The sequence below is a fragment of the Panulirus ornatus genome, chromosome 21 (assembly GCF_036320965.1).
Source record: "Panulirus ornatus isolate Po-2019 chromosome 21, ASM3632096v1, whole genome shotgun sequence".
NCBI lineage: Eukaryota > Metazoa > Arthropoda > Malacostraca > Decapoda > Palinuridae > Panulirus > Panulirus ornatus.
The window spans coordinates 20,149,216-20,175,412 of record NC_092244.1 but is presented as its reverse complement, the minus strand read 5'-3'; the positions used below and the strand labels follow the sequence as shown (position 1 = coordinate 20,175,412).

Below are 26,197 nucleotides of genomic sequence, written 5' to 3'. Positions count from 1 at the left end.
TAATATGTCACATCATCACTACCTGTTTTCACTTCCCCTTTTGTCTCCTGCACCAATGTCCACTTTTGTTCTCTCATCTTTTGCACATTTTTTACCATCTTCCAAAACATCTTTTTATTTTCCCAAAAGTTTAATGATACACTCTCACCTCAACTCTCATTTGTCCTCTTTTTCAACACCCTCCACCTTCCTCTTGACTCCTAATGCTGTCTCGTATACATCTCCTAATCATTTGCACTCCTAACCTGTAAGTACCACTCAAATACCCAAACTACCTCTGTTTTCTCTTTCACCAGCAACTGTACTTCATCCTACCACTTGCTAACTTTCTAATCTGCCCACCTCCCACCTTTCACATGTCATAAGCATCTCTAGCATATGCTATCACTGCTTCACTAAATACCTCCCATTCCTCATTCACCTCATTTGCTCTTACCTCTTGCCATTCTACACTCACTCTCTCCTGGTATTTCTTCACACAAGTCTCCTTTCCAAGCTCACTTACTCTCACCACTCTCTTCTCTCTGACATTCTCCTCTTTTTCAAAAACCTCTACAAATCTTCCCCCTTGCCTCCACAAGATAATGATCAAACATCCTACCAGCCGCCCCTATCAGCACATTTACATCCAAAAGCCTCTTGTTTACATGCATATCAATCAATATATTATCTAATAATGCCCAATGATCATCTCTCTTTTTAAACAAGGTATTCCCAATCACCAGTCTTTTTTCAGTACACAATACAAGTTCTTCACTATTTCCATTTATTACACCAAATACCTCATAGCAAACCAATTATACCCTCAACTGCTACATTACTTACCTTCAGATTTAAAACATCCATCATTAATACCCAGTCTTATGCACCAAAACTACTGACACACTTGCCTTTCATGGTCTTTCTTCTCGTAGCCATACACTTTTAGTTTTACCCACATCAATCTAGATTTTACTACCTTACATTGTCACACACTAACACAACTCCTTTTTCATTATTAGTGCTATTCCTTCCTTCGCTCTTGTCCTCTCACCATCCCCTGATTTTATTTCAGAGGCATTTCCAAACCATTCTTACCTTGAGCATTGTTTCACTCAGAGCCAGAGCATCTCAGTTTCTTGCCTCAAACACATCCACACACATTTAGACACCCCAGTCTAAGCCTTCAAGGAGGATGAGCACTCCCACCTGGCTCCTTCTGTTTCCAATTTTTGGTGGTGACATACAAGAAGGGGAGGGTTTCCAGCCCCATGCACCCGCCCCCTTTCGTTGCCTTCTACGACATGTGGAAAATATGGAGGTAGAATTCTTTCTCCCCTGCCTCAGGGATAAACAAATTCGATATAAAGTAGAAAAAGGTGTATATCACATATATTTAAAAAATTCTTATTTTATTTTTTTTTTCATTTTGCTTTGTCACTGTCTCCCGCATTTGCGAGGTAGCGCAAGGAAACAGACGAAAGAAATGGCCCAACCCACCCCCATACACATGTATATACATACGTCCACACACGCAAATATACATACCTACACAGCTTTCCATGGTTTACCCCAGACGCTTCACATGCCCCGATTCAATCCACTGACAGCACGTCAACCCCGGTATACCACATCGCTCCAATTCACTCTATTCCTTGCCCTCCTTTCACCCTCCTGCATGTTCAGGCCCCGATCACACAAAATCTTTTCCGCTCCATCTTTCCACCTCCAATTTGGTCTCCCTCTTCTCCTCGTTCCCTCCACCTCCGACACGTATATCCTCTTGGTCAATCTTTCCTCACTCATTCTCTCCATGTGCCCAAACCACTTCAAAACACCCTCTTCTGCTCTCTCAACCACGCTCTTTTTATTTCCACACATCTCTCTTACCCTTATGTTACTTACTCGATCAAACCACCTCACACCACACATTGTCCTCAAACATCTCATTTCCAGCACATCCATCCTCCTGCGCACAACTCTATCCATAGCCCACGCCTCGCAACCATACAACATTGTTGGAACCACTATTCCTTCAAACATACCCATTTTTGCTTTCCGAGATAATGTTCTCGACTTCCACACATTCTTCAAGGCTCCCAGAATTTTCGCCCCCTCCCCCACCCTATGATCCACTTCCGCTTCCATGGTTCCATCCGCTGCCAGATCCACTCCCAGATATCTAAAACACTTCACTTCCTCCAGTTTTTCTCCATTCAAACTCACCTCCCAATTGACTTGACCCTCAACCCTACTGTACCTAATAACCTTGCTCTTATTCACATTTACTCTTAACTTTCTTCTTTCACACACTTTACCAAACTCAGTCACCAGCTTCTGCAGTTTCTCACATGAATCAGCCACCAGCGCTGTATCATCAGCGAACAACAACTGACTCACTTCCCAAGCTCTCTCCTCCCCAACAAACTTCATACTTGCCCCTCTTTCCAAAACTCTTGCATTCACCTCCCTAACAACCCCATCCATAAACAAATTAAACAACCATGGAGACATCACACACCCCTGCCGCAAACCTACATTCACTGAGAACCAATCACTTTCCTCTCTTCCTACGTGTACACATGCCTTACATCCTCGATAAAAACTTTTCACTGCTTCTAACAACTTGCCTCCCACACCATATATTCTTAATACCTTCCACAGAGCATCTCTATCAACTCTATCATATGCCTTCTCCAGATCCATAAATGCTACATACAAATCCATTTGCTTTTCTAAGTATTTCTCACTCTTTCTCATTCTTCAAAGCAAACACCTGATCCACACATCCTCTACCACTTCTGAAACCACACTGCTCTTCCCCAATCTGATGCTCTGTACATGCCTTCACCCTCTCAATCAATACCCTCCCATATAATTAACCAAAAATTCTTATTCTTCAAATTAATATAATATCTTAGGTTCTTCCTTACCTTTATGAGATTTGTAGCATACTTTGCAAGATACTTATGCAAAAGCTGTGGCCCATGAGATGCAGCAGTTTCCAAAGCTCGAGTCCATTGCCCTGCCTCTACATACATATCTAAGGCCCCAGTCAGGTCAACATCAGCCAGAGCCTCAGCTTTACCCTCATTCTTCAGAAAGTCCTTGTATGCAGAATCAACATATGATTCATATCTGAAAACAAGCAAGTAAAAAAATTATCAAATATTGCTTCACACTACATTTCCTTGCCATGAAAGTAAGCCAAATATATAACTTATGGGGGAATGATAGTGAACTAAAGCCATAGTATTATATTTTTCCAAAATCTGGTAAAAAATTGAGAGAAAAGGGCATCATACATAGGTATTAACCATTACAAAGACTTTTTTCATGACCACCCCCTTGATAGAGTTCCTGGAGGGAGTGGGTATCAGATACAGATGGAAAGACAGATAGACAGAAAGATAGATAAAAAGATAGATAGACAGACAGATATTTTCATACTTGATTGCCATTTCCCACATTAGCAAATTTGCACCAGGAACAGATGAAGAAAAGCCACATCTGCTCACATCCATTTTCTAACTGTCATGTGTAATGCACCAAAACCAAAACTCCCTATCCAAAACCAGGTCCCACAGACCTATCCATGGTTTACCCAAAATGCTTCACATACCCTGGTTCAGTCCATTAATGTCATGTTGACCCAATTCACTCTATCTCTTGCATGCCTTTCACTTTACTTCATCTTCAAGTTCTCATCATTCAAAATCTTTGCACTCCATCCTTTAATCTCTTGTTTGGTTTCCCTGTTCTCCTTGTCCCCTACAATTCTGACACATATGCTTGAAGAGGTTTTCAGAAAAGAAGAGAGAATTTTGGGGTGAAGAGAGTGGTGAGAGTAAGTGAGCTTGGGAGGGAGACTTATGTGAGGAAGTACCAGGAGAGACTGAGTACAGAGTAGAAAAAGGTGAGAACAAAGGATGTAAGGGGAGTGGGGGAGGAATGGGATGTATTTAGGGAAGCAGTGATGGCTTGTGCAAAAGATGCTTGTGGCATGAGAAGCGTGGGAGGTGGGCAGATTAGAAAGGGAAGTGAGTGGTGGGATGAAGAAGTAAGATTATTAGTGAAAGAGAAGAGAGAGGCATTTGGACGATTTTTGCAGGGAAATAATGCAAATGACTGGGAGATGTATAAAAGAAAGAGGCAGGAGGTTAAGAGAAAGGTGCAAGAGGTGAAAAAGAGGGCAAATGAGAGTTGGGGTGAGAGAGTATCATTAAATTTTAGGAAGGATAGAAAGATGTTTTCGAAGGAGGAAAATCAAGTGCATAAGACAAGGGAACAAATGGGAACATCAGTGAAGGGGGCAAATGGGGAGGTGTTAACAATTAGTGGTGATGTGAGAAGGAGATGGAGTGAGGATTTTGAAGGTTTGTTGAATGTGTTTGATGATAGAGTGGCAGACATAAAGTGTTTTGGTTGAGGTGGTGTGCAAAGTGAGAGGGTTAGGGAGAATGATTTGGTAAACAGAGAAGAGGTAGTAAAAGCTTTGCGGAAGATGAAAACCTGCAAGGCAGTGGGTTTGGATGGTATTGCAGTGGAATTTATTAAAAAAGGGGTGACTGTACTGTTGACTGGTTGGTAAGGATATTTAATGGATGTATGACTCATGGTGAGGTACCTGAGGACTGGCAGAATGCTTGCATAGTGCCACTGTGCAAAGGCAAAGGGGATAAGAGTGAGTGCTCAAATTACAGAGGTATAAGTTTGTTGAGTATTCCTGGGAAATATGGGAGGGTATTAAGTGAGAGGGAGAAGGCATGTACAGAGCATCAGATTGGAGAGGAACAGTGTGGTTTCAGAAGCGGTAGAGGATGTGTGGATCAGGTATTTGCTTTGAAAAATGTATGTGAGAAATACTTAGAAAAGCAAATGGATTTGTATGTAGCATTTATGGATCTGGAGAAGGCATATGATAGAGTTGAGAGAGATGCTCTGTGAAGATATTAAGAATATATGGTGTGGGAGGCAAGCTGTTAGAAGCAGTATAAAGTTTTCATCCAGGATGTAAGGCATGTGTGCATGTAGGAAGAGAGGAAAGTGATTGGTTCTTAATGAATGTTGGTTTGCGGCAGGGCTGCATGATGTCTCCATGGTTGTTTAATTCGTTTGTGGATGGGGTTGTTAGGGAGGTGAATGCAAGAGTTTTGGAAAGAGGGGCAGGTATGCAGTCTGTTGTGGATGAGAGAACTTGGGAAGCGAATCAGTTGTTGTTCGCTGATGATACTGCGCTGGTGGCTGATTCATGTGAGAAACTGCAGAAGCTGATGACTGAGTTTGGTAAAGTGTGTGAAAGAAGAAAGCTGAGAGTAAATGTGAATAAGAGCAAGGTTATTAGGTACACTAGGGTTGAGGGACAAGTCAACTGAGAGGTAAGTCTGAATGGAGAAAAACTGGAGGAAGTGAAGTGTTTTAGATATCTGGGAGTGGATTTGGCGGCGGATGGAACCATGGAAGCACAAGTGAATCATAGGGTGGGGGAGGGGGCGAAAGTTCTGGGAGCATTGAAAAATGTGTGGAAGTCAAGAAGGTTATCTTGGAAAGCAAAGACGGGTATGTTTGACGGAATAGTGGTTCCAACAATGTTATATAATTGCAAGGCATGGCTATAGATAGAGTTGTGCGGAGGAGGGTGGATGTGCTGGAAATGAGATGTTTGAGGACAATATGTGGTGTGAGGTGGTTTGATTAAGTAATGAAAGAGTAAGAGAAATGTGTGGTAATAAAAAGAGTGTGGTTGAGAGAGCAGAGGAGGGTGTTTTGAAATGGTTTGTTCACATGGAGAGAATGAGTGAGGAAAGATTGACCAAGAGGATATATGTGTCAGAGGTGGAGGGAATGAAGAGACGTGGGAGACCAAATTGGAGGTGAAAAGATGGAGTGAAAAAGATTTTTAGTGATCAGGGCCTGAACATGCAGGAGGGTGAAGACGTGCAAGGAATAGAGTGAATTGGAACAATGTGGTATACCTGGGGTCGACGTGCTGTCAATGGATTGAACCAGGGCATGTGAAACATCTGGGGTAAACCATGGAAAGTTCTGTGGGGCCTGGATGTGGAAAGGGAGCTAAGGATTCGGTGCATTATAAATGACAGCTAGAGACTGAGTGTGAATGAATACAGCCTTTATTGTCTTTTCCTAGCGTTACCTCGCGTACATGCAGGGGGAGGGGGTTGTTATTTCATGTGTGGTGGGGTGGCGACGGGAATGAATAAGGGCAGACAATATGAATTATGTACATGTGTATATATGTATATGTCTGTGTGTGTATATATATGTATACGTTGAGATGTATAGGTATGTATAAGTGCGTGTGTGGACATGTATGTAAATACATGTGTATGTGGGTAGGTTAGGCCATTCTTTCATCTGTTTCATAGCGCTACCTCCCTAACACAGGAGACAGCAACAAAGTATAATAAATAAATAAATAAATAAATATATATATATATATATATATATATATATATATATATATATATATGTATAGATTTGTGTGTGTGTGTGTGTGAATAGTTGGGCCATTCTTCATCTGTTTCCTTGCACTACCTCACTGACATGGGAAAAAGCAATTAAGTATAATACATTATAATATAATAATAAAAAGATGAAGAAATAATTACGAGGCAGAAAGACAGATCTATACCGAATAAGGCAAATGAATGGATAGGAAGATAGAAGGATACAACTTGTAAAACAGTAGTCTAGTTTTAACTTTTAGTGATAACAAAGACAAGTTATAAAAATTTCTTGGCTAAAACACCTTCCCCCAAAATAGAGTAAACATAATTCTATTACAGAGACAGAGCTGTAATCCAAAAGAGCCCTTACCTTGGTTCTAATTCTCTTGCAACTTTTTTTGCTTTATTCCATTCCTGTCCTATTATAAATGCATCAATAGCCTCCTTAATTAAATCACCAGCAAGGAATAACTGTGCAGCAGCTGAATAACGCTTGATCTCCATTAAACGGGGACCTAAAGAGAGAAATGTATAGTGAATTTACAGTCATAAAATATAAAGTATTACACATTTAATATTTCATAAAACACAGCCTACCTTAGGATGTTTACAATTCTAATGTTGGTAAGTCTATCTAAATATCAATTTAGAGGCAAAAAAATTACAACTGTTCTCTCGATCTAAAATACATAACTAATTTCAATTTCACCTTGCTCTCTTGAAGTCAAGCTATCATATCTTTCCAAGGCAGTGTCCCACAATCTTGTGGGATATTCTCTAGAAAAGTTGGGGTAAAACCTTCTAACCCCTCTTTCTGGTGAGGATATTGCCTTTCACCAAGGACCATTTTCCTTCCAAAGAGGTAATGGCAGCTCACTTATTTTGGATCTGTCCTTTGCCAACTTAAGTTTGTTGCAGGGGTGATTTCATCAACCTACTTGCCCTTAGCCATTCATGACTAAATATTATAGACTGTGAGCATCAACCCAAAAGTGGTAAAAGCTTGTAGAGAGAAAAGGCTTTTCAAGAAAAGGTGGAAAGAAATGGCAATAGTAACAACATTCAGCTCTTCCATTTCTCCACTCCTCTGTTGCTATACATATATATGGCGAACATGTATAAAAAAAATATATAATATATATTCATTTTTTATACTTAGAAAAGCAAATGGATTTGTATGTAGCATTTATGGATCTGGAGAAGGCATATGATAGAGTTGATAGAGATGCTCTGTGGAAGGTATTAAGAATATATGGTGTGGGAGGCAAGTTGTTAGAAGCAGTGAAAAGTTTTTATTGAGGATGTAAGGCATGTGTACATGTAGGAAGAGAGGAGAGTGATTGGTTCTCAGTGAATGTAGGTTTGCGGCAGGGGTGTGTGATGTCTCTATGGTTGTTTAATTTGTTTATGGATGGGGTTGTTAGGGAGGTAAATGCAAGAGTTTTGGAAAGAGGGGCAAGTATGAAGTCTGTTGGGGATGAGAGAGATTGGGAAGTGAGTCAGTTGTTGTTCGCTGATGATACAGCGCTGGTGGCTGATTCATGTGAGAAACTGCAGAAGCTGGTGACTGAGTTTGGTAAAGTGTGTGAAAGAAGAAAGTTAAGAGTAAATGTGAATAAGAGCAAGGTTATTAGGTACAGTAGGGTTGAGGGTCAAGTCAATTGGGAGGTAAGTTTGAATGAAGCAAAACTGGAGGAAGTAAAGTGTTTTAGATATCTCGGAGTGGATCTGGCAGCGGATGGAACCATGGAAGCGGAAGTGGATCATAGGGTGGGGGAGGGGGCGAAAATCCTGGGAGCCTTGAAGAATGTGTGGAAGTCGAGAACATTATCTCGGAAAGCAAAAATGGGTATGTTTGAAGGAATAGTGGTTCCAACAATGTTGTATGGTTGCAAGGCGTGGGCTATGGATAGAGTTGTGCGCAGGAGGATGGATGTGCTGGAAATGAGATGTTTGAGGACAATGTGTGGTGTGAGGTGGTTTGATCGAGTAAGTAACGTAAGGGTAAGAGAGATGTGTGGAAATAAAAAGAGCGTGGTTGAGAGAGCAGAAAAGGGTGTTTTGAAATGCTTGGGCACATGGAGAGAATGAGTGAGAAAAGATTGACCAAGAGGATATATGTGTCAGAGGTGGAGGGAACGAGGAGAAGTGGGAGACCAAATTGGAGGTGGAAAGATGGAGTGAAAAAGATTTTGTGTGATCGGGGCCTGAACATGCAGGAGGGTGAAAGGAGGGCAAGGAATAGAGTGAACTGGATTGATGTGGTATACCGGGGTTGACGTGCTGTCAGTGGATTGAACCAGGGCATGTGAAGCGTCTGGGGTAAACCATGGAAAGCTGTGTAGGTATGTACATTTGCGTGTGTGGACGTATGTATTTACATGTGTATGGGGGTGGGTTGGGCCATTTCTTTCATCTGTTTCCTTGCGCTACCTCGCAAGCGCGGGAGACAGCGACAAAGCAAAAAAAAAAAATATTCATTTTTTTATTTGTTACCCTTAATCGCCATTTCCCGTGTTAGTGAGGTAGTGCAAGGAAACAGACGAGGAATGGCCCAACCAACACACATACACACATGTATTTACATAAACGACAATACACACACATATGCATACATATACATACACAGACATATACATATATACACATGTACATATTCATACTTGCTGCCTTCATCCATTCCCGTTGCCACCCCACCACACATAAAATAGTATCCCCCCTCCTGACTCCAGCGAGGTAGTGCCAGGAAAAGACAAAGGTTTGCATGGTATTGCATTGGAATTCATACAAAAAAAGGGGATGACTGTGTTATTGATTGGTTGGTAAGGATATTCAATGTATGTATGGAATATGGTCAAGTGCCTGAGGATTGGTGGAATGCATGCATAGTGCCATTCTACAAAGGCAAAGGGGATACAGGTGAGTGTTCAAACTACAGAGGCATGAGTTTGTTGAGTATTCCTGGGAAATTATATAGGAGTATCCGGGGAAATTATATGGGAGAGTAGTGACTGAGAAAGTGAAATCATGCACAGAGCATCAGATTGGGGAAGAGCAGTGTGGTTTCAGAAGTGGTAGAGGATGTGTGGATCAGGTGTTTCCTTTGAAGAATGTATGTGAGAAATACTTAAAAAAACAGATGTAGCATTTATGAATCTGGAGAAGGCAAATGATAGGGTGGATAGAGATGCTTTGTGGAAGGTTTTAAGAGTATATGGTGTGGGAGGCAAGTTGCTATAAGCAATGGAAAGTTTTTACCAAGGATGTAAGACATGTGTATGAGTAGGAAAAGAGGAAAGTTATTGATTCCCAGTGAATGTTGGTTTGCGGCAGGGGTGCATGATGTCTCCATGGTTGTTTAACTTGTGTACGGCTAGAGTGGTTAGGGAGGTGAATGCAAGAGTTTTGGAGAGAGGGGTAAGTATGCAGTGTGTTGTGGATGAGATGGCATGGGAAGTGAGTCAGTTGTTTGCTGATGATACAGCGCTGGTGGCTGATTCGGGTGAGAAACTGCATAAGTTGGTGACTGAGTTTGGTAAAGAGTATGAAAAAAAAAGCTAAGAGTAAATGTGAATAAGAGTAAGGTTATTAGGTTCAGCTGGGTTGAGGGACAAGTTAACTGGGAGGTAAGTCTGAATAGAGAAAAACTAAAGGAAGTGAAGTGTTTTAGATATCTGGAAGTGGACTTAGCAGCAGATGGAACCATGAAAGTGGAAGTGAGTCACAGGGTGGGGGAGAGGCCGAAGGTTCTAGGAGCATTGAAGAATATATGGAAAGTGAGAACATTATCTAGGAGCGAAAATGGGTATGTTTACAGGTTCCAACAATGTTATATGGTTGCGAGGCATGGGGTACAGATAGGGTTGTGCAAAGGAGGGTGGATGTGTTGGAAATGAAATGTTTGAGGACAGTATGTGATGTGAGGTGGTTTGATCGAGTAAGTAATGAAAGGATAAGGGAGATGTGTGGTAATAAAAAGTGAATGATTGATACAGCAGAAGAGGGTGTGTTGAAATGGCTTGGACACATGGAGAGAATGAGTGAGGAAAGATTGACAAAGAGGATATATGTGTCGGAGGTGGAGGGAAGAAAGAGGTGGGAGACCAAATTGGAGGTGGAAGGATGGAATGAAAAAGATTTTGAGTGATCGAGGCCTGAACATACAGGAGGGTGAAAGGTGTGCAAGGAATAGAGTGAATTCGAATGATGTGGTATACCGGGGTCAACGTGATGTCAATGGATTGAAGCAGGGCATGTGAAGCGTCTAGGGTAAACCATGGAAAGTTCTGTGGGGCCTGGATGTGGAAAGGGAGCTGTGGTTTCGGTGCATTATTACATGACAGCTAGAGACTGAGTGTAAACGAATGGGACCATTGTTGTCTTTTCCTAGCGCTACCTCGCACACATGAGGGGGGAGGGGGTTGTTATTCCATGTGTGGCGAGGTGGTGATGGGAATAAATAAAGGCAGACAGTATGAATTATGTATATATGTATATGCCTGTGTGTGTATATATATGTGTACATTGAGATGTATAGGTATGTATATTTGCGTGTGTGGACGTGTATGTATATACATGTGTATATGGGTGGGTTGGGCCATTCTTTCGTCTGTTTCCTGGCGCTACCTCGCTAACGCAAGAGACAGCAACAAAGCAAAATAAATAAAAACAAAATATATATATATATATATATATATATATATATATATATATATATATATATATATATATATATATATACATCTTTCTTTCATACTATTCACCATTTCCCGCGTTAGCAAGGTAGCGTTAAGAAGAGAGGACTGGGCCTCTGAGGGAATATCCTCACCTGGCCTCGTTCTCTGTTCCTTCTTTTGGAAAAAAAAATAAAAAATAAAAAAAAAAACGAGAGGGGAGGATTTCCAGCCCCCCGCTCCCTCCCCTTTTAGTCGCCTTCTACAACACGCAGGGAATACGTGGGAAGTATTCTTTCCCCCCTTATCCCCAGGGATAATATATATATATATATATATATATATATATATATATATATATATATATATATATATATATATATATATATATGTATATATATATATATACATATATATATATATATATATATATATATATATATATATATATATATATATATATACATATATATATATATATATATATATATATATATATATATATATATATATATATATATATATATTCTTTTCACTGCTTCTAACAACTTGCCTCCCACACCATATATTCTTAATACCTTCCACAGAGCATCTCTATCAACTCTATCATATGCCTTCTCCAGATCCATAAATGCGACATACAAATCCATTTGCTTTTCTAAGTATTTCTCACATACATTCTTCAAAGCAAACACCTGATCCACACATCCTCTACCACTTCTGAAACCACACTGCTCTTCCCCAATCTGATGCTCTGTACATGCCTTCACCCTCTCAATCAATATCCTCCCATATAATTTACCAGGAATACTCAACAAACTTATACCTCTGTAATTTGAGCACTCACTCTTATCCCCTTTGCCTTTGTACAATGGCACTATGCACGCATTCCGCCAATCCTCAGGCACCTCACCATGAGTCATACATACATTAATAACCTTACCAACCAGTCAACAATACAGTCACCCCCTTTTTTAATAAATTCCACTGCAATACCATCCAAACCTGCTGCCTTGCCGGCTTTCATCTTCTGCAAACCTTTTACTACCTCTTCTCTGTTTACCAAATCATCTTCCCTAACCCTCTCACTTTGCACACCACCTCGACCAAAACACCCTATATCTGCCACTCTATCATCAAACACATTCAACAAACCTTCAAAATACTCACTCCATCTCCTTCTCACATCACCACTACTTGTTATCACCTCCCCATTTGCGCCCTTCACTGAAGTGAAAAGTTTTTATCGAGGATGTAAGGCATGTGTACGTGTAGGAAGAGGAAAGTGATTGGTTCTCAGTGAATGTAGGTTTGCGGCAGGGGTGTGTGATGTCTCCATGGTTGTTTAATTTGTTTATGGATGGGGTTGTTAGGGAGGTGAATGCAAGAGTTTTGGAAAGAGGGGCAAGTATGAAGTCTGTTGGGGATGAGAGAGCTTGGGAAGTGAGTCAGTTGTTGTTCGCTGATGATACAGCGCTGGTGGCTGATTCATGTGAGAAACTGCAGAAGCTGGTGACTGAGTTTGGTAAAGTGTGTGAAAGAAGAAAGTTAAGAGTAAATGTGAATAAGAGCAAGGTTATTAGGTACAGTAGGGTTGAGGGTCAAGTCAATTGGGAGGTGAGTTTGAATGGAGAAAAACTGGAGGAAGTGAAGTGTTTTAGATATCTGGGAGTGGATCTGGCAGCGGATGGAACCATGGAAGCGGAAGTGGATCATAGGGTGGGGGAGGGGGCGAAAATTCTGGGAGCCTTGAAGAATGTGTGGAAGTCGAGAACATTACCTCGGAAAGCAAAAATGGGTATGTTTGAAGGAATAGTGGTTCCAACAATGTTGTATGGTTGCGAGGCGTTTACTATGGATAGAGTTGTGCGCAGGAGGATGGATGTGCTGGAAATGAGATGTTTGAGGACAATGTGTGGTGTGACGTGGTTTGATCAAGTAAGTAACGTAAGGGTAAGAGAGATGTGTGGAAATAAAAAGAGCGTGATTGAGAGAGCAGAAGAGGGTGTTTTGAAATGGTTCGGGCACATGGAGAGCATGAGTGAGGAAAGATTGACCAAGAGAATATATGTGTCGGAGGTGGAGGGAACGAGGAGAAGAGGGAGACCAAATTGGAGGTGGAAAGATGGAGTGAAAAAGATTTTGTGTGATCGGGGCCTGAACATGCAGGAGGGTGAAAGGAGGGCAAGGAATAGAGTGAATTGGAGCGATGTGGTATACCGGGGTTGACGTGCTGTCAGTGGATTGAATCAGGGCATGTGAGGCATCTGGGGTAAACCATGGAAAGCTGTGTAGGTATGTATATTTGCGTGTATATATATATTCCTCTTTTAGAGCGTTAAAATACAAGGAGGGGAGGGTTTCTAGCCCCCCGCTCCCATCCCCTTTAGTCGCCTTCTACAACACGTGGGGAATGCGTGGGAAGTATTCTTTCTCCCCTATCCCCAGGGGGGAGGGGGTTGTTATTCCATGTGTGGCGAGGTGGCGATGGGAATGAATAATGGCAGACAGTATGAATTATGTACATGTGTATATATATGTATATGTCTGTGTGTGTATATATATGTATACACTGAGATGTATAGGTATGTATATATGCCTGTGTGGACGCGCATATATATACATGTGTATGTGGGTGGATTGGGCCATTCTTTCATCTGTTTCCTTGTGCTACCTCGCTAACGCGGGAGACAGCGACAAAGCAAAACATATAATAAAATAACAATAATATATCTTTCTTTCATACTATTTACCATTTCCCACATTCGCGACGTAGCATTAAGAACAGAGGACTGGGCCTTTGAGGGAATATCCTCACCTGGCCCCCTTCTCTGTTCCTTCTTTTGGAAAATTAAAAAAAAAAAAAAAAAATGAGACGGGAGGATTTCCAGCCCCCCGATCCCTTCCCTTTTAGTCGTCTTCTACAACACGCAGGGAATACGTGGGAAGTATTCTTTCTCCCCTATCCCCAAGGATAAATAACAAATATAGCTTTGCGGAAGATGAAAGCCGGCAAGGCAGCAGGTTTGGATGGTACTGCAGTGGAATTTATTAAAAAAGGGGGTGACTGTATTATTGACTGGTTGGTAAGGTTATTTAATGCATGTATGACTCATGGTGAGGTGCCTGAGGATTGGCGGAATGCGTGCATAGTGCTATTGTACAAAGGCAAAGGGGATAAGAGTGAGTGCTCAAATTAGAGAGGTATAAGTTTGTTGAGTATTCCTGGTAAATTATATGGGAGGGTATTGATTGAGAGGGTGAAAGCATGTACAGAGCATCAGATTGGGGAAGAGCAGTGTGGTTTCAGAAGTGGTAGAGGATGTGTGGATCAGGTGTTTGCTTTGAAGAATGTATGTGAGAAATACTTAGAAAAGCAAATGGATCTGTATGTAGCATTTATGGATCTGGAGAGGGCATATGATAGAGTTGATAGAGATGCTCTGTGGAAGGTATTAAGAATATATGGTGTGGGAGGCAAGTTGTTAGAAGCAGTGAAAAGTTTTTATCGAGGATGTAAGGCATGTGTACGTGTAGGAAGAGAGGAAAGTGATTGGTTCTCAGTGAATGTAGGTTTGCGGCAGGGGTGTGTGATGTCTCCATGGTTGTTTAATTTGTTTATGGATGGGGTTGTTAGGGAGGTGAATGCAAGAGTTTTGGAAAGAGGGGCAAGTATGAAGTCTGTTGGGGATGAGAGAGCTTGGGAAGTGAGTCAGTTGTTGTTCGCTGATGATACAGCGCTGGTGGCTGATTCATGTGAGAAACTGCAGAAGCTGGTGACTGAGTTTGGTAAAGTGTGTGAAAGAAGAAAGTTAAGAGTAAATGTGAATAAGAGCAAGGTTATTAGGTACAGTAGGGTTGAGGGTCAAGTCAATTGGGAGGTAAGTTTGAATGGAGAAAAACTGGAGGAAGTAAAGTGTTTTAGATATCTGGGAGTGGATCTGGCAGCGGATGGAACCATGGAAGCGGAAGTGGATCATAGGGTGGGGGAGGGGGCGAAAATTCTGATAGCCTTGAAGAATGTGTGGAAGTCGAGAACATAATCTCGGAAAGCAAAAATGGGTATGTTTGAAGGAATAGTGGTTCCAACAATGTTGTATGGTTGCGAGGCGTTGGCTATGGACAGAGTTGTGCGCAGGAGGATGGATGTGCTGGAAATGAGATGTTTGAGGACAATGTGTGGTGTGAGGTGGTTTGATCGAGTAAGTAACGTAAGGGTAAGAGAGATGTGTGGAAATAAAAAGAGCGTGGTTGAGAGAGCAGAATAGGGTGTTTTGGAGAGAATGAGTGAGGAAAGATTGACCAAGAGAATATATGTGTCGGAGGTGGAGGGAACGAGGAGAAGAGGGAGACCAAATTGGAGGTGGAAAGATGGAGTGAAAAAGATTTTGTGTGATCGGGGCCTGAACATGCAGGAGGGTGAAAGGAGGGCAAGGAATAGAGTGAATTGGATCGATGTGGTATACCGGGGTTGACGTGCTGTCAGTGGATTGAATCAGGGCATGTGAAGCGTCTGGGGTAAACCATGGAAAGCTGTGTAGGTATGTATATTTGCGTGTGTGGACGTATGTATATATATGTGTATGGGGGTGGGTTGGGCCATTTCTTTCGTCTGTTTCCTTGCGCTACCTCGCAAACGTGGGAGACAGCGACAAAGCAAAAAGAAAAAGAAAAAAAAAAAAAATATATATATATATATATATATATATATATATATATATATATATATATATATATATGTATGGATTTGTATGTAGCATTTATGGATCTGGAGAAGGCATATGATAGAGTTGATAGAGATGCTCTGTGGAAGGTATTAAGAATATATGGGGTGTGGGAGGCAAGTTGTTAGAAGCAGTGAAAAGTTTTTATCGAGGATGTAAGGCATGTGTACGTGTAGGAAGAGAGGAAAGTGACTGGTTCTCAGTTAATGTAGGTTTGCGGCAGGGGTGTGTGATGTCTCCATGGTTGTTTAATTTTTCTATGGATGGGGTTGTTAGGGAGGTAAATGCAAGAGTCTTGGAAAGAGGGGCAAGTATGAAGTCTGTTGGGGATGAGAGAGCTTGGGAAGTGAGTCAGTTGTTGTTCGCTGATGATACAGCGCTGGTGGCGGATTCATGTGAGAAACTGCAGAAGCTGGTGACTGAGTTTGGTAAAGTGTGTGGAAGAAGAAAGTTAAGAGTAAATGTGAATAAGAGCAAGGTTATTAGGTACAGTAGGGTTGAGGGTCAAGTCAATTGGGAGGCGAGTTTGAATGGAGAAAAACTGGAGGAAGTGAAGTGTTTTAGATATCTGGGAGTGGATCTGTCAGCGGATGGAACCATGGAAGCGGAAGCGGATCATAGGGTGGGGGAGGGGGCGAAAATTTTGGGAGCCTTGAAAAATGTGTGGAAGTCGAGAACATTATCCCGGAAAGCAAAAATGGGTATGTTTGAAGGAATAGTGGTTCCAACAATGTTGTATGGTTGCGAGGCGTGGGCTATGGATAGAGTTGTGCGCAGGAGGATGGATGTGCTGGAAATGAGATGTTTGAGGACAATGTGTGGTGTGAGGTGGTTTGATCGAGTAAGTAACGTAAGGGTAAGAGAGATGTGTGGAAATAAAAAGAGCGTGGTTGAGAGAGCAGAAGAGGGAGTTTTGAAATGGTTTGGGCACATGGAGAGAATGAGTGAGGAAAGATTGACCAAGAGGATATATGTGTCGGAGGTGGAGGGAACGAGGAGAAGAGGGAGACCAAATTGGAGGTGGAAAGATGGAGTGAAAAGGATTTTGTGTGATCGGGGCCTGAACATGCAGGAGGGTGAAAGGAGGGCAAGGAATAGAGTGAATTGGAGTGATGTGGTATACAGGGGTTGACGTGCTGTCAGTGGATTGAATCAAGGCATGTGAAGCGTCCGGGGTAAACCATGGAAAGCTGTGTAGTTATGTATATTTGCGTGTGTGGACGTGTGTATGTACATGTGTATGGGGGGGGGTTGGGCCATTTCTTTCGTCTGTTTCCTTGCGCTACCTCGCAAACGCGGGAGACAGCGACGAGGTATAAAAAAAAAAAAAAATATATATATATATATATTTTTTTTTTTTTTTTTTTTTTTTTTTTTTTTTTTTTTTATACTTTGTCGCTGTCTCCCGCGTTTGCGAGGTAGCGCAAGGAAACAGACGAAAGAAATGGCCCAACCCCCCCCCCCCCCATACACATGTACATACACACGTCCAGACACGCAAATATACATACCTACACAGCTTTCCATGGTTTACCCCAGACGCTTCACATGCCTTGCTTCAATCCACTGACAGCACGTCAACCCCTGTATACCACATGACTCCAATTCACTCTATTTCTTGCCCTCCTTTCACCCTCCTGCATGTTCAGGCCCCGATCACACAAAATCTTTTTCACTCCATCTTTCCACCTCCAATTTGGTCTCCCTCTTCTCCTCGTTCCCTCCACCTCCGACACATATATCCTCTTGGTCAATCTCTCCTCACTCATTCTCTCCATGTGCCCAAACCATTTCAAAACACCCTCTTCTGCTCTCTCGACCACGCTCTTTTTATTTCCACACATCTCTCTTACCCTTACGTTACTTACTCGATCAAACCACCTCACACCACACATTGTCCTCAAACATCTCATTTCCAGCACATCCATCCTCCTGCGCACATCTCTATCCATAGCCCACGCCTCGCAACCATACAGCATTGTTGGAACCACTATTCCCTCAAACATACCCATTTTTGCTTTCCGAGATAATGTTCTCGACTTCCACACATTTTTCAAGGCTCCCAAAATTTTCGCCCCCTCCCCCACCCTATGATCCACTTCCGCTTCCATGGTTCCATCCGCTGACAGATCCACTCCCAGATATCTAAAACACTTCACTTCCTCCAGTTTTTCTCCATTCAAACTCACCTCCCAATTGACTTGACCCTCACCCCTACTGTATCTAATAACCTTGCTCTTATTCACATTTACTCTCAACTTTCTTCTTCCACACACTTTACCAAACTCAGTCACCAGCTTCTGCAGTTTCTCACATGAATCAGCCACCAGCGCTGTATCATCAGCGAACAACAATTGACTCACTTCCCAAGCTCTCTCATCCCCAACAGACTTCATACTTGCCCCTCTTTCCAGGACTCTTGCATTTACCTCCTTTACAACCCCATCCATAAACAAATTAAACAACCATGGAGACATCACACACCCCTGCCGCAAACCTACATTCACTGAGAACCAATCACTTTCCTCTCTTCCTACACGTACACATGCCTTACATCCTCGATAAAAACTTTTCACTGCTTCTAACAACTTGCCTCCCACACCATATATTCTTAATATATATATATATATGGAATGACAACCCCCTCCCCCCTCATGTGTATGAGGTAGCACTAGGAAAGGACAACAAAGGCCCCATTCATTCACACTCAGTCTCTAGCTGTCATGTAAGAATGCACCAAAACCACAGCTCCCTTTCCACATCCAGGCCCCACAGAACTTTCCATTGTTTACCCCAGATGCTTCACATGCCCTGGTTCAATCCATTGACAGCACATCGACCCCAGTATACCACATCGTTCCAATTCACTCTATTCCTTGCATGCCTTTCACCCTCCTGCATGTTCAGGCCCAGATCACTTAAAATCTTTTTCACTCCATCTTTCCACCTCCTATTTGGTCTCCCACTTCTCCTTGTTCCCTCCACCTCTGCCACATATATCCTCTTGGTCAACCTTTCCTCACTCACTCTCTCCATGTGACCAAACAATTTCAAAACACCCTCTTCTGCTCTCTCAACCACACTCTTTTTATTTCCACACATCTCTCTTACCCTTACATTACTTACTCGATCAAACCACCTCACACCACATATTGTCCTCAAACATGTCATTTCCAGCACATCCACCCTCCTACACACAACTCTATCCATAGCCCATGCCTCGCAACCATACAACATTGTTGGAACCACTATTCCTTCAAAAATACCCATTTTTGCTTTCCGAGATAATGTTCTCGACTTCCAAACATTATTCAAGGCTCCCAGAATTCTCGCCCCCTCCCCCACCCTATGATTCACTTCTGCTTCCATGGTTCCATCTGCTGCCAGATCCACTCCCAAAAATCTAAAACACTTTACTTCCTCCAGTTTTTCTCCATTCAAACTTACCTCCCAATTGACTTGACCCTCAACTCTACTGTGCCTAATAACCTTGCTCTTATTCACATTTACTCTTAACTTTCTTCTTTCACACATTCTACCAAACTCAGTCACCAGCTTCTGCAGTTTCTCACATGAATCAGCCACCAGCGCTGTATCATCAGCAAACAACAACTGACTCACTTCCCAAGCTCTCTCATCCACAACAGACTGCATACTTGCCCCTCTTTCCAAAACTCTTCCATTCACCTCCCTAACAACCCCATCCATAAACAAATTAAACAACCATGGAGACATCACACACCCCTGCCGCAAACCTACATTCACTGAGAACCAATCACTTTCCTCTCTTCCTACACGTACACATGCCTTACATCCTCGATAAAAACTTTTCACTGCTTCTGACAACTTGCCTCCCACACCATATATTCTTAATACCTTCCACAAACCATCTCTATCAACCCTATCATAAGCCTTCTCCAGATCCATAAAAGCTACATACAAATCCATTTGCTTTTCTAAGTATTTCTCACATACATTCTTCAAAGCAAACACCTGATCCACACATCCTCTACCACTTCTGAAACCACACTGCTCTTCCCCAATCTGATGCTCTGTACATGCCTTCACCCTCACAATCAATACCCTCCCATATAATTTACCAAGAATATTCAACAAACTTATACCTCTGTAATTTGAGCACTCACTCTTATCCCCTTTGCCTTTGTACAATGGCACTATGCAAGCATTCCGCCAATCCTCAGGCACCTCACCATGAGTCATACATACATTAAATAACCTTACCAACTAGTCAACAATACAGTCACTCCCTTTTTTAATAAATTCCACTACAATACCATCCAAACCTGCTGCCTTGCCGGCTTTCATCTTCCGCAACGCTTTTACTACCTCTTCTCTGTTTACCAAATCATTTTCCCTAACCATCTCACTTTGCACACCACCTCGACCAAAACACCCTATCTCTGCCACTCTATCATCAAACACATTCAACAAACCTTCAAAATACTCACTCCATCTCCCTCTTACATCACCACTACTTATTATCACCTCCCCATTAGCCCCCTTCACTGAAGTTCCCATTTGCTCCCTTGTCTTACGCACTTTATTTACCTCCTTCCAAAACATTTTTTTGTTCTCCCTAAAATTTAATGATACTCTCACCCCAACTCTCATTTGCCCTCTTTTTGACCTCTTGCACCTTTCTCTTGACCTCCTGCCTCTTTCTTTTATACATCTCCCAGTCATTTGCATTTTTTCCCTGCAAAAATTGTCCAATTGCCTCTCTCTTCTCTTTCACCAATAATCTTACTTCTTCATCCCACCACTCACTACCCTTTCTAATCAACCCACTTCCCACGCTTCTCATGCCACAAGCATCTTTTGCGCAAGCCATCACTGCTTCCCTAAATACATCCCATTCCTCCCCCACTCCCCTTACTTCCTTTCTTCTCACCTTTTCCCATTCTGTCCTCAGTCTCTCCTGGTACTTCCTCACACAAGTCTCCTTCCCAAGCTCACTTACTCTCACCACTCTCTTCACCACCAACACTCTAACTTCTTTTCTGAATTTCTAGAAATCTTCACCTTCGCCTCCACAAGATAATGATCAGACATCCCTCCAGTTGCACCTCTCAGCACATTAACATCCAAAAGTCTCTCTTTCGTGCCTATCAATTAACACGTAATCCAATAATGCTCTCTGGCCATCTGTCCTACTTACATACGTATACTTATGTATATCTCTCTTTTTAAACCAGGTATTCCCAATCACCAGTCCTTTTTCAGCACATAAATCTACAAGCTCTTCACCATTTCCATTTACAACACTGAACACCCCATGTACACCAATTATTCCCTCAACTGCCACATTACTCACCTTTGCATTCAAATCACTCATCACTATAACCCGGTAGTATGTTTGAGGAAAGGAACCTGGATATTTTGGTTCTGAGGGAAAGGAAGCTCAAGGGTAAAGGGGAAGAGTGGTTTGGGAATGTCTTGGGAGTAAAGCCAGGGGTTAGTGAGAGGACAAGAGCTAGGGAAGGAGTAGCACTACTCCCGAAACAGGAGTTGTGGATGTATGTGATAGAGTGTAAGAAAGTAAACTCTAGATTGATATGGGTAAAACTGAAAGTTGTTGGGGAGAGATGGGTGATTATTGGTGCATATGCACCTGGGTATGAGAAGAAAGATCATGAGAGGCAAGTGTTTTGGGAGCAGCTGAATGAGTGTGTTAGTGGTTTTGATGCATGAGACCGGGTTATAGTGATGGGTGATTTGAATGCAAAGGTGAGTAATGTGGGAGTTGAGGGAATAATTGGTATACATGGGGTGTTCAGTGTTGTAAATGGAAAGGGTGAAGAGCTTGTAGATTTAAGTGCTGAAAAAGGACTGGTGATTGGGAATACCTGGTTTAAAAAGTGAGATATACATAAGTATATGTATGTAAGTACGAGAGATGGCCAGATAGCGTTATTGGATGACGTGTTAATTGATAGGCACGCGAAAGAGAGACTTTTGGATGTTAATGTGCTGAGAGGTGCAACTGGAGGGATGTCTGATCATTATCTTGTGGAGGCGAAGGTGAAGATTTGTAGAGGTTTTCAGAAAAGAAGAGAGAATGTTGGGGTGAAGAGAGAGAAGAGTAAGTGAGCTTCGGAAGGAGACTCGTGTGATGAAGTACCGGGAGAGACTGAATACAGAATGGAAAAAGGTGAGAACAAAGGACGTAAGGGGAGTGGGAGAGGAATGGGATGTATTTAGGGAAGCAGTGATGGCTTGCGCAAAAGATGCTTGTGGCATGAGAAGCGTGGGAGGTGGGCAGATTAGAAAGGGTAGTGAATGGTGGCATGAAGAAGGAAGATTATTAGTGAAACAGAAGAGAGAGGCATTTGGACAATTTTTGTAGGGAAAAAATACAAATGAGTGGGAGATGTATAAAAGAAAGAGGCAGGAGGTCAAGAGAAAGGTGCAAGAGGTGAAAAAGAGGGCAAATGAGAGGTGGGGTGAGAGAGTATCATTAAATTTTAGGGAGAATAAAAAGATGTTTTGGAAGGAGGTAAATAAAGTGTGTACGACAAGGGAACAAATGGGAACTTCAGTGAAGGGGGATAATGGGGAGGTGATAATAAGTAGTGGTGATGTTAGAAGGAGATGGCGTGAGTATTTTGAAGGTTTGTATTTTGAAGGTTTGTTGAATGTGTTTGATGATAGAGTGGCAGATATAGGGTGTTTTGGCCGAGGTGGTGTGCAACGTTAGAGGGTTAGGGAAAATGATTTGGTAAACAGAGAAGAGGTAGCAAAAACTTTGCAGAAGTTGAAAGCCGGCAACGCAGCGGGTTTGGGTGGTATTGCAGTGGAATTTAATAAAAAAGGGGGTGACTGTATTGTTGACTGGCAGGTAAGGTTATTTAATGTATGTATGATTCATGGTGAGGTGCCTGAGAATTGGCAGAATGCTTGCATAGTGCCATTGTACAAAGGCAAAGGGGACAAAGGTGAGTGCTCAAATTATAGAGGTATAAGAAGGAACAGAGGGGGCCAGGTGAGGATATTCCAAAAAAGGCCCAGTCCTCTAAGTTTGTTGAGTATTCCTGGTAAATTATATGGGAGGGTATTGATTGAGAGGGTGAAGACATGTACAGAGCATCAGATTGGGGGAGAGCAGTGTGGTTTCAGAAGTGGTAGAGGATGTGTGGATCAGGTGTTTGCTTTGAAGAATGTATGTCAGAAATACTTAGAAAAGCAAATGGATTTGTATGTAGCATTTATGGATCTGGAGAAGGCATATGATAGAGTTGATAGAGATGGTTTGTGGAAGGTATTAAGAATATATAGTGTGGGAGGCTAGTTGTTAGAAGCTGTGAAAAGTTTTTATCGAGAATGTAAGGCATGTGTACGTGTAGGAAGAGAGGAAAGTGATTGGTTCTCAGTGAATGTAGGTTTGCGGCAGGGGTGTGTGATGTCTCCATGTTTGTTTAATTTGTTTATGGATGGGGTTGTTAGGGAGGTGAATGGAAGAGTTTTGGAAAGAGGGGCAAGTATGCAGTCTGTTGTGGATGAGAGAGCTTGGGAAGTGAGTCAGTTGTTGTTCGCTGATGATATGCTGGTGGCTGATTCATGTGAGAAACTGCAGAAGCTAGTGACTGAGTTTGGTAAAGTGTGTGAAAGAAGAAAGTTGAGAGTAAATGTGAATATGAGTAAGGTTATTAGGTACAGTAGGGTTGAGGGTCAAGTAAACTGGGAGGTAAGTTTGAATAGAGAAAAACTGGAGGACGTGAAGTGTTTTAGATATCTGGGAGTGGATTTGGCAGCGGATGGAACCATGGAAGCAGAAGTGAATCATAGGGTGGGGGAGGGGGCGAAAATTCTGGGAGCCTTGAAGAATGTGTGGAAGTCGAAAACATTATCTCAGAAAGCAAAAATGGGTATGTTTGAGGGAATAGTGGTTCCAACAATGTTGTATGGTTGCGAGGCGTGGGCTATGGATAGAGTTGTGCGCAGGAGGGTGAATGTGCTGGAAATGAGATGTTTGAGGACAATACGTGGTGTGAGGTGGTTTGATCGGGTAAGTAATATTAGGGTAAGAGAGATGTGTGGTAATAAAAAGAGTGTGGTTGAGAGAGCAGAAGAGGGTGTTTTTGAAATGGTTTGGCCACACGGAGGGAATGAGAGAGGAAAGATTGACCAAGAGGATATATGTGTCAGAGGTGGATTGAACGAGGAGAAGTGGGATTTTGAGTGATCGGGGTCTGAACATGCAGGAGGGTGAAAGGCGTGCAAGGAATAGAATGAACTGGAACGATGTGGTATACCCGGGTCGACGTGCTGTCAATGGATTGAACCAGGGCATGTGAAGCATCTGGGGTAAACTATGGTAAGTTCTGTGGGGCCCGGATGTGGAAAGGGAGCTGTGGTTTCGGTGCATTATTACATTACAGCTAGAGACTGAGTGTGAATGAATGGGGCCTTTGTTGTCTTTCCTAGCGCTACCTCGCACACATGTCAGGGAAGGTGTTGTTATTCCATGTGTGGCGGGGTGGCGATGGGAATGAATAAAGGCAGACAATATGAATTATGTACATGGGTATATATGTATATGTCTGTGTGTGTATACACATGTATACATTGAGATGTATAGGTATGTATATGTGCTGTGTCTGGACATGTATGTATATACATGTGTATGTGGGTGGGTTGGGCCTTTCTTTCATCTGTTTCCTGCGCTACTTCACTAACGCGGGAGACAGCAACAAAGCAAAATAAATAATAAATAATATATATATATATGTGTGTGTGTACGTGGGGAGTTGGGCCATTCTTCTTCTGTATCATCAGCGAATAACAACTCCCTTACTTCATAAGCCCTCTCATCCACAACAGACTGCATACTTGCCCCTCTCTCCAAAAGTTTTGCATTCATCTCCCTAACAACCCCATCCATAAACATATTAAAAAAAGAAAAAAATAAACAACCAGAGAGGCATCACACACCCCTGCCACAAACTGACATTCACTGGGAACCTATCACTTTCCTCTCTTCCTACTCATACACATGCATTACATCCTTGGTTAAAAACTTTTCAGTGCTTCTAGCAACTTTCCTTCCACACCATATAGTCTTAAAAACTTTCACAAAAAGTCCCTATCAAACCTATCATATGCCTTCTCCAGATCCAAAAATAGTATATCCAAATCCGTCTGTTTTTGAAAATACTTCACACATACATTTTTCAAAGCAAACGCCTGACCTACACATCCTCTACCACTTCTGTAAAAACACTGCTCTTCCCCAATCTGATGCTCTGCACATGCCTTTACCCTCTCAATCAATACCATCCCATATAATTTCCAAGAAATACCCAACAAATTTATGCCTCTGTAATTTGAACACTCATCTTTATCCCCTTTGCCTTTTTACAATATCACTGTGCATGCATTCTGCCAATCCTCAGCCATTTCACCATGATCCATACATACATTGAATATCCTTACCAACCAATTAATAACAGAGTCACCCCCTTTTTTAGTAAATTCCACTGCAATACCATCCAAACCTGCCGCCATGCTGGCTTTCATCTTCTCTGCTTACCAAACCATTCTCCCTGACCCTCTCGCTTTGCACTCCATCCTGACCAAAACACCCTATACCTGCAACTCTATCATCAAACACATTCAACAAACCTTAAAATTTTCTCTCCATCTCCTCACTTCATCACTACTTGTTATTACCTCCCCATTAGCCCCCTTCACCGATGTTCCCATTTGCTCTCGTCTTACACACTTTATTTACCTCCTTCCAAAACCATCTATTATTCTCACTAAAATTTAATAATACTCTCTCACCCCAACTCTCATTCCCACGCATTCCTCACATGTCATAGAAGGCAACTAAAGGGGACGGGAGTGGGGGGGCCAGAAACCCTCCCCTCCTTGTATTTTAACTTTCTAAAAATGGGAAACAGAAGGAGTCACGCAGAGAGTGCTCATCCTCCTCATAGACTCAGATTGGAGTGTCTAAATGTCTGTGGATGTAACCAAGATGTGAAAAAAGGAGAGATAGGTAGTATGTTTGAGGAAAGGAACCTGGATGTTTCGGCTCTCAGTGAAACGAAGCTCAAGGGTAAAGGGGAAGAGTGGTTTGGGAATGTCTTGGGAGTAAAGTCAGGGGTTAGTGAGAGGACAAGAGCAAGGGAAGGAGTTGCAGTACTCCTGAAACAGGAGTTTTGGGAGTATGTGATTGAATGTAAGAAAGTAAATTCTCGATTAATATGGGTAAAACTGAAAGTTGATGGAGAGAGATGGGTGATTATTGGTGCATATGCACCTGGGCATGAGAAGAAAGATCATGAGAGGCAAGAGTTTTGGGAGCAGCTGAGTGAGTGTGTTAGTGGTT

The 26,197-nt window shown here is 42.2% G+C and overlaps 1 protein-coding gene across 1 annotated transcript in view; it reads right to left on the bottom strand.

Moving 5' to 3' along the window:
- Oseg2 (intraflagellar transport protein Oseg2) overlaps nt 1–26,197 on the bottom strand; it is a 560,852-nt gene that overhangs the window by 59,447 nt on the left and 475,208 nt on the right. The window contains exons 26-27 of the mRNA XM_071675913.1: nt 6,817–6,961; nt 2,913–3,117 (exon numbers count right to left, since the gene is read on the bottom strand). Coding sequence (XP_071532014.1) covers nt 2,913–3,117; nt 6,817–6,961 — 350 coding nt within the window. The remainder of the gene's footprint in view (nt 1–2,912; nt 3,118–6,816; nt 6,962–26,197) is intronic.